The sequence below is a fragment of the Charadrius vociferus genome, unplaced genomic scaffold (genome assembly GCF_000708025.1).
Source record: "Charadrius vociferus isolate BGI_N301 unplaced genomic scaffold, ASM70802v2 scaffold812, whole genome shotgun sequence".
Lineage (NCBI taxonomy): Eukaryota > Metazoa > Chordata > Aves > Charadriiformes > Charadriidae > Charadrius > Charadrius vociferus.
The window spans coordinates 239,595-254,946 of record NW_009647037.1 but is presented as its reverse complement, the minus strand read 5'-3'; the positions used below and the strand labels follow the sequence as shown (position 1 = coordinate 254,946).

General features: G+C 41.9%; 1 protein-coding gene across 1 annotated transcript; it reads left to right on the top strand.

Annotated features, from left to right (window-relative positions):
• Window positions 1–2,055: 2,055 nt before the first annotated feature.
• Window positions 2,056–11,875, top strand: AGO4 (argonaute RISC catalytic component 4). Its single transcript, XM_009895610.1, has 17 exons — window positions 2,056–2,246; window positions 2,939–3,059; window positions 4,199–4,380; window positions 4,779–4,915; window positions 4,995–5,129; window positions 5,306–5,393; window positions 5,822–5,969; window positions 6,051–6,170; window positions 6,406–6,534; window positions 6,700–6,833; window positions 7,625–7,809; window positions 8,117–8,276; window positions 8,882–9,197; window positions 9,446–9,580; window positions 10,376–10,477; window positions 10,686–10,885; window positions 10,991–11,875. Exons 1-17 carry the CDS (start codon window positions 2,056–2,058, stop codon window positions 11,097–11,099), a joined length of 2,592 nt encoding a protein of 863 aa, XP_009893912.1. The 3' UTR covers window positions 11,100–11,875.
• The last annotated feature ends 3,477 nt before the right edge of the window (window positions 11,876–15,352 follow it).

The window sequence follows — 15,352 nt, the reverse complement described above, 5'->3', positions numbered from 1 at the left end:
CGTGGTTGAGGGTGCTTAATACATGATCGACACAGAATAGAAGAAATCAAATGAGTAACAGCCCATATAACTCTAGGAAGGCTGATCAGGTAAAAATCCTGATAAAATCAGTGTGACTTGCCGGGCGACCTGGCTTCAGATGGGAGAACAGTTCTTACTCTCTGGAGTCCTTTGAGAAATAACTTTAGAAAGGAGAAGGTGTAAGTTTTATCTCCTTTGATCAAAACTGACTGAGGTCAGCATTGCCATGCCTGTTTACAGAACTTGTCAATACCGAGGGAGGAAAATGGGTAAATATAGTTGTCATTTAATCTCTTGCAGGAGGTCAGTGCCTGCAGTTACTTCAGACTAATTAGCACAGGATTAATGGATCATCTCTCTAGTATCCAAATAAGCACAGCAAACTTTGATTGCCCTTGATGATTCACGCTTGTCAAGACAGCTGTAGTTTTTTAAAGTACTAACTGTACCCCACAACTGGTTTCACTATGGCACCGCACGCTCCTCCTGGATGGGTCGCAATTAGTCAGGGGCGCGCAGAGCCAGCGATGTGTCGCGTGGGATGGCTGTGGCCCCGGCAGCCACCCCGCTGCTGCAGCGCTGGGGAGCTGACGTGTTGAGTGGGCTACAGCTGCTTACACGCTCTAAGGGTTACTTCTGCTTAAAAATACTCCAGGGTTGCTGTCCTCAGATCAGTAATTTTAAGTGGTCACGTAGTAGCCATTGGGTGACTTATAAACTTGGTGTAGAAGGCTCCTTGGATTTGCTCCTGAGTTTGGTTTAGGATTGTGTTAAAGTTTTATTGCTGCACCCTGAAGTATACCCAGATATGAGTTTCATCCTCCAACAGCTTATCTACTTCTCTTCCCTCCTGGGAACTGTGAGTCTTTGACTTAAACGGATACTGGCAGGTTGACACAGTCTTACGATACTAAATTTGCCCTAAGTTTTATGATTGGTTTATTGCTGCATTCTTGTATTGTAATACTTTCCCCCCCCCCCTTGCCTTTCCTACTCTACAACAGAGGAAAGAAGCTTTGATCACACTAAACACTGGCAGATACAGACAAAATCCATGAAAACATACCAATTCAATTTGGTTTATGCGCCGTGTGAACTCAGGCAGTGATAGACTTTAAAAAAGGCTGTTTAATCTTGTTAACATGGTATCTCAGATCTTAACGCTTTTGAGGAAGTTAACTAAAGACTTAACTAGTGGCTAGTTGTGTGTGAGTACTTTTTGAAGCCTCTAATAATTTCCTCCTTAGAACTGTTCCTGAAGCTTTTACTTTTGCCCAAATCAATTCTTCTCCACATCTGTTAGGAGTCTGTACCTGTCTTTATGCTTTCTTCCTTACTTGTCTTCTTAGAAGAAAGCCCAAACCTTTCCTCACTGCTTTCTTTGTGTTGGAGTTTTAAATTGGCTGAAATTGTGCTCTAGGGGAAAAGTATTTCACTATTAACAAAAGTGATCTGTTCGTGATGTAACGGAAACGACAGAACTGTCTTAGCTTAGATCCAATATGGAAATACGTTTTAAATTTAGTTTAGAATAAAAATATCCCTTACCTATTTCCAGGTAATATCAATTTTCAGATAAAAATTGGGGATGTATGTCCTAAGTATTCCAGGAGTGACAATTATTAACATCTGAACTTTAAGATTACAGTGAAAAAAGATGAAAAAATGTGGCTTGTGTGATTACTGGCTAGTTCTAGAAATGGTGATAGGAATATATTTATCTTTACATTATATAAAAATACTTAATATGTAAATGGTTGCATTCCATTCAGGACTCTGTCAAGTTCATAACCACAGTCATGAATAAATGTCACTAAAACTTTGAGGATGAATTACGGCACTAATCTATATATGCTTTAGGGAATATGTTTTTTTACCTGAAAGTTCCGAGCAGCTGGAAGGCTGTGTGCCGCCTGGAACACCTCCATTTGCAACCTCAGAAAGCGACTTAAGGTTTCTTTCTGCCCTGTCAGAAAGATGTTTCAGCTAAAGTACACCTGAAATGATACTGCACTGAATGATCAATTACATCTCATGCATATTTATTTGACTTCCCTAGGGCCCCCGGCAAGCCTTTTCCAGCCGCCCCGTCGCCCAGGCCTGGGGACTGTTGGGAAACCCATCCGCCTCCTCGCCAACCATTTTCAGGTTCAGATCCCTAAGATTGATGTTTATCACTACGATGTAGATATCAAACCAGAAAAACGCCCCCGAAGAGTGAACAGGTATGAGTTGTTTAATAAAAAAATTTTAAAAGTGTATGTGCCTCAATTTAAGAAAACTGTACGACCTAGAAATTCTTCATCTGCTAATATGTTTGTACCATGGTTAGCAGTTGCTCTTCAGTGAACTGTAATATAATATTCTCCTTATTTTTATTAAGATGTTTGGCCTGTAATGTGGGAGGCTCTAGGAAATGTACTAAGCGTTGAACTACAGGTGGTTTTATTTTCCAGTCTGCAAGTGAATGTCCCTAATAATTGTGCCACAGTCTATTATACAAATGTGTGTTAGCAGCTGAGCGGAGGGAGTTCAGCTTGCAGGTGGATGGCAACATTTTAGGGTTCCCATATGGTTGCTTTGTCAGCAGAATCAACACCCAGAGCACCCCCACTCACCGCAAGGCAGGTATTTACTGCTGTGTTTGAACAGCTCTCCACATTCTGCTGCCGGTGCTGCCCATGTCTCTGCTGGCATTACGGCTACCTGCCTTGCCTGTAGAGACCTGTATGTTGAAATTTAGGTGTCTTAATCTGGAGGTCACTTTTAAAACTCCTGGTGTTGAACTGAATATACTCTGGTGCATTGCTGTTTCTCCTTCCTTGCTCATTTAAGAAAATGTGAAAATGGAATTTCAAACTGTGTAAGACCATTGCTGGATTTTGTGTTCAACCTAACTCGGTAAATCCCTCTGTAGAGAGGTGGTGGATACTATGGTGAGGCACTTCAAGATGCAGATATTCGGTGATCGGCAGCCTGGATACGATGGGAAACGGAACATGTATACTGCACACCCATTACCTATAGGCCGGGATAGAGTAAGTGTTACTATAAGCAGTTTTAAGTTTTTGTGGGGAAACTGTTACAGTATTGTCTGAAAAGTATTCTTTTATTGACACAAACCCAAAATGCTGTCACATGTGTTAGTATAGCCTTGGAAACAACAGGCAGTGCCAGTTGGGGATCTCTAGGGACTTATTGGTGTTTTACTGAATTTTGTCATCTTTGGGTTTCTGATGCCCAGCTGTTTAGTTGGAGAATTTGCCAGTGATAGTGCGAATTAGTATGTTGTGCTCTTTCCGCTGCAAGTAGATTGTTGGTTTTTTTTTATTTCATCCCGATAGAAACTTCCCTTTTCTCTGTTCTAACCCTTGATCTGTTGCTAAATGATAAAGTAGTTGTAGATGGCAAAATACGCTGTTTTGGTTTGGCTGCACTGTTGAGATACGTCCTCCTGTTCCGTAAGAACGTGTGGCACAAGTACTGTCAACAATGAGATCAGCTGCACTGGCCCTTCGTGTTCTGGGCCGTGCTGCCAGCGCCCTGGCTCTAACAGATTGCAGAATGTACTAACCACTGCTGATACACAACGTAACCCGCCTGCTCTTCCCCCCAGGGATCTGGTTATTGCTGGTACAGTGCCACGAGGAATACGTAAAATAGAGTTCACGTTTATGCTTGGGGCTGGTGGCGTGTGAGAATAATCATAGAATCATAAAATAGTTTGGGTTGGAACGGACCTTTAAAGGCCATCTAGTTCAAGCCCCCTGCAATGATCTCAAGTACTGTGCTGGAACTCTGAGATTTGTGTTTCCCAGTGAACCTTCTTTTTGACGAAAAGGGTTTTTTATGCCTTCCTTTTGGTTCACAAGACATCTTGCTATTAATTGGCTGACTTAAAAAGACTGAGTTCTCCAGAGCTTTGATGTCACCATACTAATTACTACTTAAAATTTGCACTTAAAGATACCTCACTGCAGTTTCTTAGATGAATAAATTACAAGCTTTCAAAATCCTAAGGCAACCAATTGTGATATTTTAAGAGAATTACACAAACTAATCGTCAAAAATATAGATTCGGAGGTTACCTAGGAGAAAAACATAAGGTTGCGTAGTGTTGTGATAGTCCGCAATCCGTAACAAAAGCTCATGCTGTATCCTGTTCTGGCTCTGTCAGGTGGATATGGAGGTAACACTTCCAGGAGAGGGGAAGGACCAGACATTTAAAGTATCCATTCAGTGGGTGTCAGTCGTCAGCCTTCAGCTGCTGCTGGAAGCTCTGGCGGGGCACTTGAATGAAGTTCCTGAAGATTCTGTACAGGCGCTTGATGTAATCACACGGCACCTTCCCTCCATGAGGTGGGTACTTTGGGTGCCTTCCTGACTGGCTTAATCTTAGATCTGTCTTAACGTTTGTATTGGTTATTACTTGCTGCTATTCTACTGCAATTAACGCTTTCCTGCGGTAGGAGGGATGCAGTTGTGTAATTAGACGCCTGCCTTACAAATTTACACTAGAATAGGGAAATCTGATCTGAACTCAGGACTTGTGTCTGCTGGTCATGTTTCTAACAGGAATTTGCTGTAGCCTTTCCAACTGCGCTGTCGGTAAAGGCTTTGTGTGCTTGCCATAAGTTAGCTCTAACAGTTCTAACGTGCTGTAGAAATTTACTGTACTTTCAAATGCTATAAGCGTGAATGTAAAAAGGAGTATCGGAAAAGAATGATGACAGTATTAATTTTCTTATGTTTTTCAGGTACACTCCTGTGGGTCGCTCCTTTTTCTCCCCTCCTGAAGGTTATTACCACCCCCTGGGAGGCGGCAGGGAGGTCTGGTTCGGTTTCCACCAGTCGGTCAGGCCTGCCATGTGGAACATGATGCTCAACATTGATGGTATGTAGGAAATTCTGTCTCACTAATGCAACGGAGTTCTCGCTGCTTCTAAATGAAATGTCTTCTTTTTTTATCATAGTGTCAGCGACTGCTTTCTATCGCGCCCAGCCTATCATTGAGTTCATGTGTGAGGTCTTGGACATCCAGAACATCAATGAACAAACCAAGCCTCTTACAGACTCCCAGCGCGTCAAATTTACCAAAGAAATCAGAGGTAAAGGCTTGTTCTCAAGGTGCTGCAACAAAATACTGGAAACCTGCTCGTATTACATTGTAACGATAATTTGCAAGGCGCTTGGGAAGCTGACATCTTCCTTTTTGCCCTCATCCTTCTCAAAGGTGACTCCTGTGCTGGAATTTATTTAGATGACTTTTGTGTTGGGTTTTCAGGTCTAAAAGTAGAGGTTACCCATTGTGGCCAGATGAAGAGAAAATACCGAGTTTGCAACGTTACTCGGCGACCAGCCAGTCATCAGACGTATGTATACGAGCACTTTCTGACCAGTTTTAAAATGTTGAACCTATTATAGGTACTATGTATATTGTGTATGAAAAACAGTTGATTCTGGAGGTGAAGCAGCTGTGTGGCTTTACAAGAATGTTTAGTCTTAGTGGAGTAGAGGAGTAGCGTAGGTTTAGACAACTGCTTTATTTCCTTCAACACAGGAAAATTGCAGTTGTATCCTGGCTTTTACATATAGTTATCAAAGGCTGTAATTTTAAAAATGGCTATGAAAAATTCAGTATATAGTCAGTAAAATTTTTTCATAAAGAAGAGATCCAGTAGCTAAGGAAAATAAATGTTTCCAGCATTTCTAGTCTGGAATAGATTTTTCCATACCTTTTTTCCCTTTAAAAAAAAAAAAAAAACTTGAAAAGTCTAACCAGAACAAATGTCCTTTATAGGTTTCCCCTGCAGCTGGAAAATGGGCAGGCTATGGAGTGCACAGTAGCTCAGTATTTTAAGCAGAAATACAGTCTGCAGCTAAAATATCCTCACCTTCCCTGTCTCCAAGTAGGACAGGAACAGAAACACACATACTTACCACTTGAGGTAAGAATCTCAGTTTCTCTTGCATTGCGGTGTATCCCTCTGTTACACGGGATCAGGCCACCTCTCGCTGTTCCTGTGTAGGTGTGTAACATAGTGGCAGGCCAGAGATGTATCAAGAAGCTAACAGACAATCAGACGTCAACTATGATAAAAGCAACTGCAAGATCTGCGCCGGATCGACAGGAAGAAATCAGCAGACTAGTAAGTGTTTTTTCCAGCTGAACAGTCTGCGTTTGTCACTTACAGCTTTTCCAGAAGCATTGTAGCACATGTAATGATAAGCAGAATGACCCGGAACTGCAGAAGTTAAAAAATCAAATACTTTTAAAAAAAAAAAAAACCAAATCCCTTTAAATAGATAGCCTGTTCATGGCAAAGAGGACAGAGCTACCCGAAGCATTTGGTGTAGCTACTTAAATACATTTCTTTTCACCAGGTGAAAAGTAACAGTATGGTTGGTGGACCTGATCCATACCTGAAGGAGTTTGGTATTGTTGTCCATAATGAAATGACAGAGTTGACAGGCAGAGTTTTGCCAGCACCAATGCTGCAATATGGAGGCAGGGTGAGTTTTCCATGTCTTGTCAAATACCTTGTCCTGAGGTTATTTAAATTCATTAAGTGCTCTCTGTATCTTCTCACAAGGCTTCCTTTGTACGAGCACTGTGTTTGGCTATAGTCAAAACAAAGCAGCATTTTATTTTTACTTTGCCTTTGGATTTTTACCTAGAACAAGACTGTGGCCACACCAAACCAAGGTGTGTGGGACATGAGAGGGAAACAGTTCTATGCTGGCATTGAGATTAAAGTTTGGGCTGTTGCCTGTTTTGCTCCTCAAAAACAATGCAGGGAAGACTTACTAAAGTAAGTATTTTCCTATTTATTCAGGAAACTTATTTCAAGGTTTATTTTCCTCATATTTCTGGAAGGCGATACGCAATATAAGTTGACTTTAATGCATCTAATAGTAAAAAGAGGAAATGACAGTTCTGCAGTGTCTTAAATATTTACAATTTGGGAGGAGACTATGGCAAAGTTCATAACCTAATTGGCCAGCTAGGAAAAGCATTAATTCCCTTACCACTGCGGCTGTGTTTCCTGCTCTGGAGACTGCATTCCGCTTGTATTCTGTTGTTTTTACAAATAACTGATTATGGTCGTTCATTCTAAAACAGGAACTACTGTTTTTTCTTAACCTTTACTGGCACCCACGCAACATACACGATGTTTTTTCCCCTGTACTTCAAATTACTCTACAGAATCCTAAAGACAGAGGTTGTGTGAACCGCTGAAATGTTTGGCAAAAATCATGGCTGCAATAATGCTCAGATAAGTTTGGTGGAGGAGTAAAAGAATCTACCAGAGCATCAGTATTAGTTTGGGAATCTGCCTCAATGTTCAGCTCAAATGTATGTTTGTTTCCCCAAGACTTCTAAAATTGCAGAAACAGGGGCTTATGAAACCTCCTCAAACAGGATTAGAATCCTGTCAGTGAGTTTCTTATAGTGATAGAACTGCTAAAAAATAATTACTGTAGTGTCAAATTGGAAGTGCTGTGCAATAGCTGAAATAGCTTAGATCTTGTTGATAAAATTAACGGCAAAGTGAAACATAGCGAAAAAGCCAGGGCACATCCATTTGTATTTCATTCACAGGAGTTTTACGGACCAGCTGCGCAAGATCTCCAAGGATGCAGGGATGCCGATCCAAGGCCAGCCCTGTTTCTGTAAATACGCCCAGGGTGCGGACAGTGTGGAGCCCATGTTTAAACACTTAAAACTGACTTATGTCGGTCTGCAGCTGATCGTGGTGATTCTGCCTGGAAAGACGCCCGTGTACGGTATGGAGAAGAGGCTGTCAAGCGTTAATTAGTTGTACAGCAAGTGGCCATCTCACTGTGCGCTTCTGCAGTGGGAAGGAGACAGAGCAGGCAATATTTTGTTTAAAAGGTGTTTTTGGAGATGGGTTTGTCAGGCATGATTGGGGCATTTGTATATTACCAAGAGCAAACTGAACCTTTGTTGGTGAGCTTTTAAGTATATGAATTACAATAACATTTCGAGGGGGTGAGAGGGAGGGAGGGAGAGAGAAAGCAGGTGGAACTACTGACTGGTCAGGTAATTGGAGCCACTTTTTTTCTGTCACAGCTGAAGTAAAGCGGGTTGGTGACACTCTTCTAGGAATGGCGACTCAGTGCGTTCAGGTAAAGAATGTGGTAAAAACCTCACCACAAACGCTGTCCAACCTGTGTCTGAAGATAAATGCGAAGCTTGGAGGAATCAACAACGTGCTTGTACCTCATCAAAGGTGAGATTAAATCTAAAGCTCTCCTTGAAGTCTGGATTGTCAAGCAAAAGGCTGTCATTTCGTTTTGTTTGCTAAAATGATAACCTTTTGTGCTATTACACGCTTTAGAAATACCCACAGTCTGAAGTGGACAGAGAAGGATGCTTCTGCATTCAGAATCTTCCTTGTAAGCCTTGTGCTGAGGCTCATCTCTAGTGACAGAGCCATCCAGCAGTGCGTGTGAGAACAAGCTCACAAAGGCTTTTTTTTCCCCCCATATCTCTTTCCTGCCTTTACGTTCACTCAGTCTACCTTTTCCTCTTGTCACCTCCTTAAGCATACTGTATTTCCTTCCAAATTGAAAGAAAAGGAGTAAGGAAGAGTGACTTTTGATAAACGCTTGTAACTTTGTCTTTGGCCCCTTCCTTTTCACTTTCTGTTCTCTCTGGACTGCAAAAGCTTGAGGCAGAGAACTTTGTCCTTAAATATTCTGACAGGGTTTTAGTTCTGTTGAATCGTTAGGATATACTTTCCTCAGTTGTAGGGTTTTTTTCTTCCTTACCACCCGTCTTTGTATTATTATGGTTATTATTTATTGTTTAATAAACCTTAATCATATTAAACAGGCCCTCGGTGTTCCAGCAGCCAGTGATCTTTTTGGGAGCAGATGTCACTCACCCTCCTGCTGGGGATGGAAAGAAGCCTTCCATCGCTGCGGTGGTGGGCAGCATGGACGGCCATCCGAGCCGCTACTGCGCTACAGTGCGCGTGCAGACCTCCCGTCAGGAGACCTCCCAGGAGCTGCTGTACAGTCAGGAGGTGATACAGGACCTGACTAATATGGTGCGAGAACTATTGATCCAATTTTACAAATCCACTCGTTTCAAGCCCACAAGGATCATTTACTACAGAGGGGGAGTATCAGAAGGGCAGATGAAGCAGGTATTGTCTAACGATTCCTTGTTGCTTCTGAAAAGGGATTGGCCTTGAAGATATATATATTTATGTGGATTGCATTTGCTAAGGGCACAATTAACAGTTTGATGGAGTTTTCCTGGGCAAGCACAACGTACAGTTATCCTGTCTGATCATGTTTCTTACAAAGTAGCATTTGTACATGGAAAAAAAATATGAAAGTAGTAATATATGTACTGAATTCAGCACCTAATAGTGAAATCTTCTACTTCTAGGTAGCTTGGCCAGAACTGATAGCAATCCGGAAGGCCTGTATTAGTTTGGAAGAAGATTATAGACCAGGAATAACCTACATTGTTGTGCAGAAAAGGCATCACACCAGACTATTCTGTGCTGACAAAACAGAAAGGGCAAGTAATGTTGACTACATAAGAAGGAGGTGATGGCAACAGGAAAGTAAGATTGTTTGGTTAAGTGGGGTGGAATCCATCTCGCCCACTAGAACGGAATTAACCTCTAGGAGCAGTAGCAGCTCTGTGCAGTAACATCTTTTCTCTACCAAAATAACCAGTTCCTCCCCTTTTTTATTGCTCTAGACCAAGCGGTCAGATGGAACAGCTTGTTCCCAGCCCCTTTTGGAGTAGGCGTACTCTGTATCCCTGTATTTGTGTATCTGGAGCTGTAGCCTGGGTTTTTATAGTCTGGGATTCCTGACTATAAACTGAACGAGCTGTTCAGTTTGTTGCCTGTGCTGTCTCCAGATGCGTCTGTAAGATTTGCCTATGGCATAAATCCACAAGCCAACTAAAGAACCTTCTTTAGGAAAGTTCTTGATCTCAGTTTTGCTTAAAAAATACAGATCTCTGGGGTGTGAGTGCAAACAAGGGTATGAAATAAATTTATTCCAGAAAGCCTGCGTTTTCAGATCCTGAATCACTTGTGTAGGCTTTATCCCACTCGGCAATTTTAATGGTGCTGGCAAGTATTTTATTTTTCTCCGATGACACACCAATTGGATTTGGTGAAGTTTCTAAAAATGGACTCTCAGAGAACATTTTCATTCCTCCTATGTAAATGACCTTAATATTTTTCCACCTTTTTGAGCAGTAAATTCTCAAACAGCTTTGAGTAGAGCCTACCTTAGGAGGTATTTTTGGGTCACTTCCAAAAAAAACCATGGGCTAATAATAAACTTTCCTCAATAGGTGGGTAAGAGCGGCAACGTACCAGCGGGCACTACTGTGGACAGCACGATCACACATCCTTCTGAATTTGACTTTTACCTCTGTAGCCATGCGGGGATTCAGGTAACGTTTCAGCTCCGCTGTGCTCGGGCTGTGGGACTAAACCCCTGCCGCTGTCCTGATGAGTAATGTTGCTGTTATTTATAGCTTGGCAGACTTACAGTCGCATCAGTTCAGTGCCCGTTTGGCACTTACTCCTCAGTGCACTGATGGAAGGTACAGCCTGCAGGTACCACCTCTGTGTTTGCTGATGCTCCCCTGTTCTCCGCAGGGAACCAGCCGGCCCTCCCACTACCAGGTCTTGTGGGATGACAACTGTTTTACTGCAGATGAGCTACAGCTGTTGACGTATCAGCTGTGTCACACGTATGTCCGGTGTACGCGATCAGTCTCTATTCCGGCTCCTGCGTACTACGCCAGGCTGGTAGCATTTAGAGCCAGGTACCATCTCGTGGACAAGGATCACGACAGGTAAGGAACCGTGCCTCCTCGGCTTGGTAGCCAGGTAATGGACTCGAATTATATGCTGCTTGGCCCAATTCTTCATGGTTCTCTGATGCGTCTGCGTCTTTACAGTGCTGAAGGCAGCCACGTGTCAGGACAGAGCAACGGCCGTGATCCTCAGGCTCTGGCAAAGGCAGTGCAGATCCACCACGATACTCAGCATACGATGTATTTTGCTTGAGAGCACCTGGGAAGATGAGGCAAACCCAACAACCCATGCAGTCCTGAAATGTTTTGAATGCCGACTGCGATAGCTAGGGCCCAGCTGATTTCAGACTGCCCGCTACCAGCAGCTCTGAACAGTCGCACTGAATCTGTACTTCACAGCAATGTCTGATGCACCGACACAATTGAGCCATTTGTTTCATTATTTTGTGTACTAGAAATTCATAGACTGTCTTTTCTGATGCATTGGACTGAATTTTTACCTCAAAGCGCAAAAGGCCGATCATCCTGAAATTTTTAAAGGACTTGGCATGAAAGGTTTCTATTGAATATTTTGCTAGCTATCGTTTTTAAGTTATCTTCTCATCCCATTAGTTTATCATGACGACTGATTCCCTGTCTTCGTGCACTGCTTAGTGAGTATGCATATTATGGCAAAATGTTTTACTCCAGTTAAATGTAATTGTTCTATTGTGTGGGGCCATAGATTTTTTAATGGAGATTTTAGACTTCACTACTGTAAATGCCTTTTAACAGCATAACTTTCACAGGTATTGCAGTTTTTTGTCAGTTTTACTGATTATCTTTTTAATCTCTGCAGACTTTGGCTGCAAAGCAATTGCACTATACTGCGAATTCAAATAGGTGGTTCTTGTTCTGTGAATGTGTAATATAACCAGATAGTGATGCCTGTCAGTAGATTTTAATTATAATGGTTATAAATAATACTGCCATGGTATCGTAACAAGTACTGAACCATCATTTCCCCCTCTAAAAATGATAAAAACAAAAAAAAAATTAGCTTTTAGGTATTTTGCAAACTTTTACAAAAGTGCCCACTTTATGCTGCTGTGTGGTTTGATAAATCTAAGTGATTTTAAAACTTTTTTCTCATAGAAGGTTTAACTTTGGCAATAAATATTTGTTTTTTAAGCCCCCTAACAGTGTAATTTTCTAGCTGAGGATTGTGCATGAGTTTAACCAACATTCTCGTGTCGTTTTCTGAACACACAATTTGGCAGTTTCTGAAACTAATTAGAAAAGACGCACTTCCATGCTTTTTTTAAGAATTATTTTTAACTGTTTTATATTCACTGTTGGTGTCCTGTCTACAACATTTTTTATAAGCTTGGAAACTGGGTGTTACGTGTAGGAAAGGCTTGCCAATCTGTACAGTCTAAACGTACTGTGTGACAGGCAACCTGAGGACTTGTACCAGCATTTTAAACGTTTTTTCCCTGGGAATCTAGGTTGCGCACACAACTGCATTCAACAGCATGTTTTTAACCAATGTAAGACTCATCATCTGATTCTGTCCCAGCCTAGAAATTAGGGTTTTTTTAATCTGCTTGGCTTTTTTCAGCTGCAACGTGTAAGAAAGCAGAGGGGCTTGGTTTCCCTGCGTACTCTTGGAATCCACAAACATAGTAGGTTAAGACTAGATTCCTCTTAGTGTTAACGTGAGTTAGCGCAGATTAAAAGCTTATTCCTAAACTGAGTAGAGCCAACACCGCTACTTTGATAACAGAAGTTTGAGAAGTCCAACGATTGCACTGTGGTCTCTGATACTCGTGTGGGGTTTGCTGCTAAGTTCTCTGCTGTTCCAAAGCTTAGGAACCAGCCCCCTCAAAATTTCAGCAATATGAAATGCTGTTTCCTTCAGTCTTTAAGCTTGTAAATAAATTAAAGTTTACATTTCTAAATGCTGTTTTTTTCAGTTGTACCAGAGTACACTGAACTCAGTCTTCAAACAGTTTTATAACCTTCTTTCAAGTAGTATGTCTCATTAAATTAAGTTTAAACGTTTTTCTTTTCTGTTGAAAATGAGACTGAAGTGAACTCTGCTCCTGGCATGTACTGTGGGCAGGTTTATATTGAAGGACAAAAAAAAGGTTCTTTTTAGTTTTTTTTTTAATTTTTTTTTTTTTTTAAAGAATACCTCACTTGTGTAATAAAATCAGGACATGTGGGTGGGAGACTGACCGCTGCTTCAGCTAGATGGCTGCTTTTCTCAGTACTCGTTCAGGGAGAATACAAAAACCCCCTTTTTAGAATGAACTCTGACTGACCCAACACACGTGGAGAACTTTGGCACCTTGAAAAGAAACTCAGCACCCTTTTTTAGGTTATAGGATCAAAGATCGCTGTTTTGAGTTAGTGCACTAGGCAAGGATGTGACTGGTTTAATTGAGGGTGCGTAAGAAATACTTAATTTTATCACCAGGTAGTTAGTTGTCCAGTGCCAAGCATTCCTAGTTCAGATTGAGTGAAGTGAGAGCCGCTCCTTTGTTTGCCTGTGACTGGACTGAATATTTAACCTCAGACTATGCGGATTGTGAGACCTCAGCTGGCCCCGGGACGCAGGCGAGAACCTCGACTCCATCTCCTGCTGAGCAGCCCTAAACGCGGGTGAGGGTGCTGTGCTGTGGGTCTGGGAGCAGAGCGCTGACGCTCGGGACCGGTGCGTGGTGGAAAGGGTAAGATCAAGGTCTGGGCAGTGCTGTCCTACCCAGGTCTGCGGCCAATGCCGGAGGTCTGGATTAACCCCTTGGGACTGACCGAATCGTTATGCATGTGTCAATCAATGGGAAGATGTGCATTCTGTAGATGTAGTTCTTAGGGTGTTTTGGGTTTGTTTTTGTTTTTTCTTTTGTTTGTTTTTTTTTTATAAATAAAGCCTGTTGGCCACTGTTTAGCTATGTGGTGTGCAAGATTTTAAATGTAGCAAAGTTTAAAAGAGTTGGGGAAGGGGGTGGTTGACATGTAAAAAGAAAAACAGAAAAAAAGGCAGAAATCCCACTTTCAAACCAGTTCTGCTTGCTTTGTGAACAGCTGAATTCTGAACAAGCTCTGGCCATCACTCGTTAGCCCGTCTCAAACATTTGAACAGCCTGGCTTACGTATTCTTGTTGTGAGTACCACAGTTCAGTGTCGTGCCTGTAGCTGCATCCAAAGGGCGCAAGAGGTGGCCATGCGTGGGTGAAACACGCCTCGCGCAGCACGTCCCGCGTCCCAACGCAAGCGTCAGAGTGACCGAACCTCAGCTTTGCCCGTCCCACGGGGAAGGGCCCCTCTGTTCCGATCCGGTGTTTAACAGAACCCACCCCCAGACTACCTTTGTGGATGTGCTGTAGGATTTTTCTTGCTCAATAGCAAGGGAGTAACTCTGCTTTCATTTTCGGAAGGCAGGGTTCGGAGGGCATTGTATCAATACTGTCTCAACTACAAGGTTTTTTCCTTGTGCACTGGAGGAAAGATCTTGTAATATCACTTACAGATTTTCTTATACCTTGCTATTGACATTTTCATATTTCTATGTCTAGAGGCTGAAACTTCAATGTAAAATGTTTGCATTTGTTCATTTTGACTTACGATGTAATTTTTGTTTCTATATTGTTAGACTTGTAATGTTTAAAATTGTATTTTATTAACTTTGGACTGGATGTATGTCTATAGCAATACGAGGTACTCTTTCTAAGCTGTTATGGGTGGGTTAGCAGCCCCATGTTGCGATAAGATGCTGGTCGTGTACAACTTGCAATGTATTTTTTTTTTTTTAGCCTGCAGGGATATTTTGTGTTCATGTGTCCAAAAATAATAATAAAAAAAAAAAATTGGCATTCTTGTGCCAAATGTTCTGTTTTCCCTTGTTGATGTCTAATAAATGCAATGTACAGAGTGAGCAACCGCTACTGTTGCCTGTAAACAAATGTCTTAAATTATTTAACTTTTAATTAAAACTTGTACACAACGTGTAACCTGTGGAACTCATTGCCACAACATATTTATTTCTGGCGGGCTAGGATTTAGAAAGCGATGGAAATACACATGGGTAACGTCTTCAGTGATACTAACAGGAGGGCTTAAACTACCTGTTTTCAGGGCCTGCGCTAGCAGGGGCGGGTGTTCAGAACACGTGTATTTTTTTAATGTCCTTGGAAGTGATCAAGCAGTGTCCGGAGAAAATGGGGTGTCAATGGGCTCTGGGTCCGCCTGGAGAAGCGATTCTGCATTAAGAGAGTCACAGATTAATAAATGAAAGAGCTGTTTGCTTGTTTATCCTATTTCAGGTGAGGGTTTGTTGTGTCCTCAGACAACTGTACTTCAACTAAAACTACTAGAGAAGGGCAGAAAAAGCTTTTGGATGACGCCAAAATGTGACAGCTCTAAATGAACGAAGGGCATATGCTGGATTGAAATAACCCGTGTCTTCAGCAAACCCCTGCTCTGGCTTTTAGTTCTTTTTGCAGTGGAGATCCTGTGGGTTCA

What these genes read in the sequence shown, in the direction of transcription:
- AGO4 (XM_009895610.1), top strand. Translation starts at nt 2,056, where the DNA reads ATGCATATTTATTTGACTTCCCTAGGGCCCCCGGCAAGCCTTTTCCAG. An exon ending in GTGCTTGTACCTCATCAAAG is followed by an intron (nt 8,277 to 8,881) that starts GTGAGATTAAAT and finishes CATATTAAACAG; the next exon opens with GCCCTCGGTGTTCCAGCAGC. An exon ending in GTAGCCATGCGGGGATTCAG is followed by an intron (nt 10,478 to 10,685) that starts GTAACGTTTCAG and finishes TGTTCTCCGCAG; the next exon opens with GGAACCAGCCGGCCCTCCCA.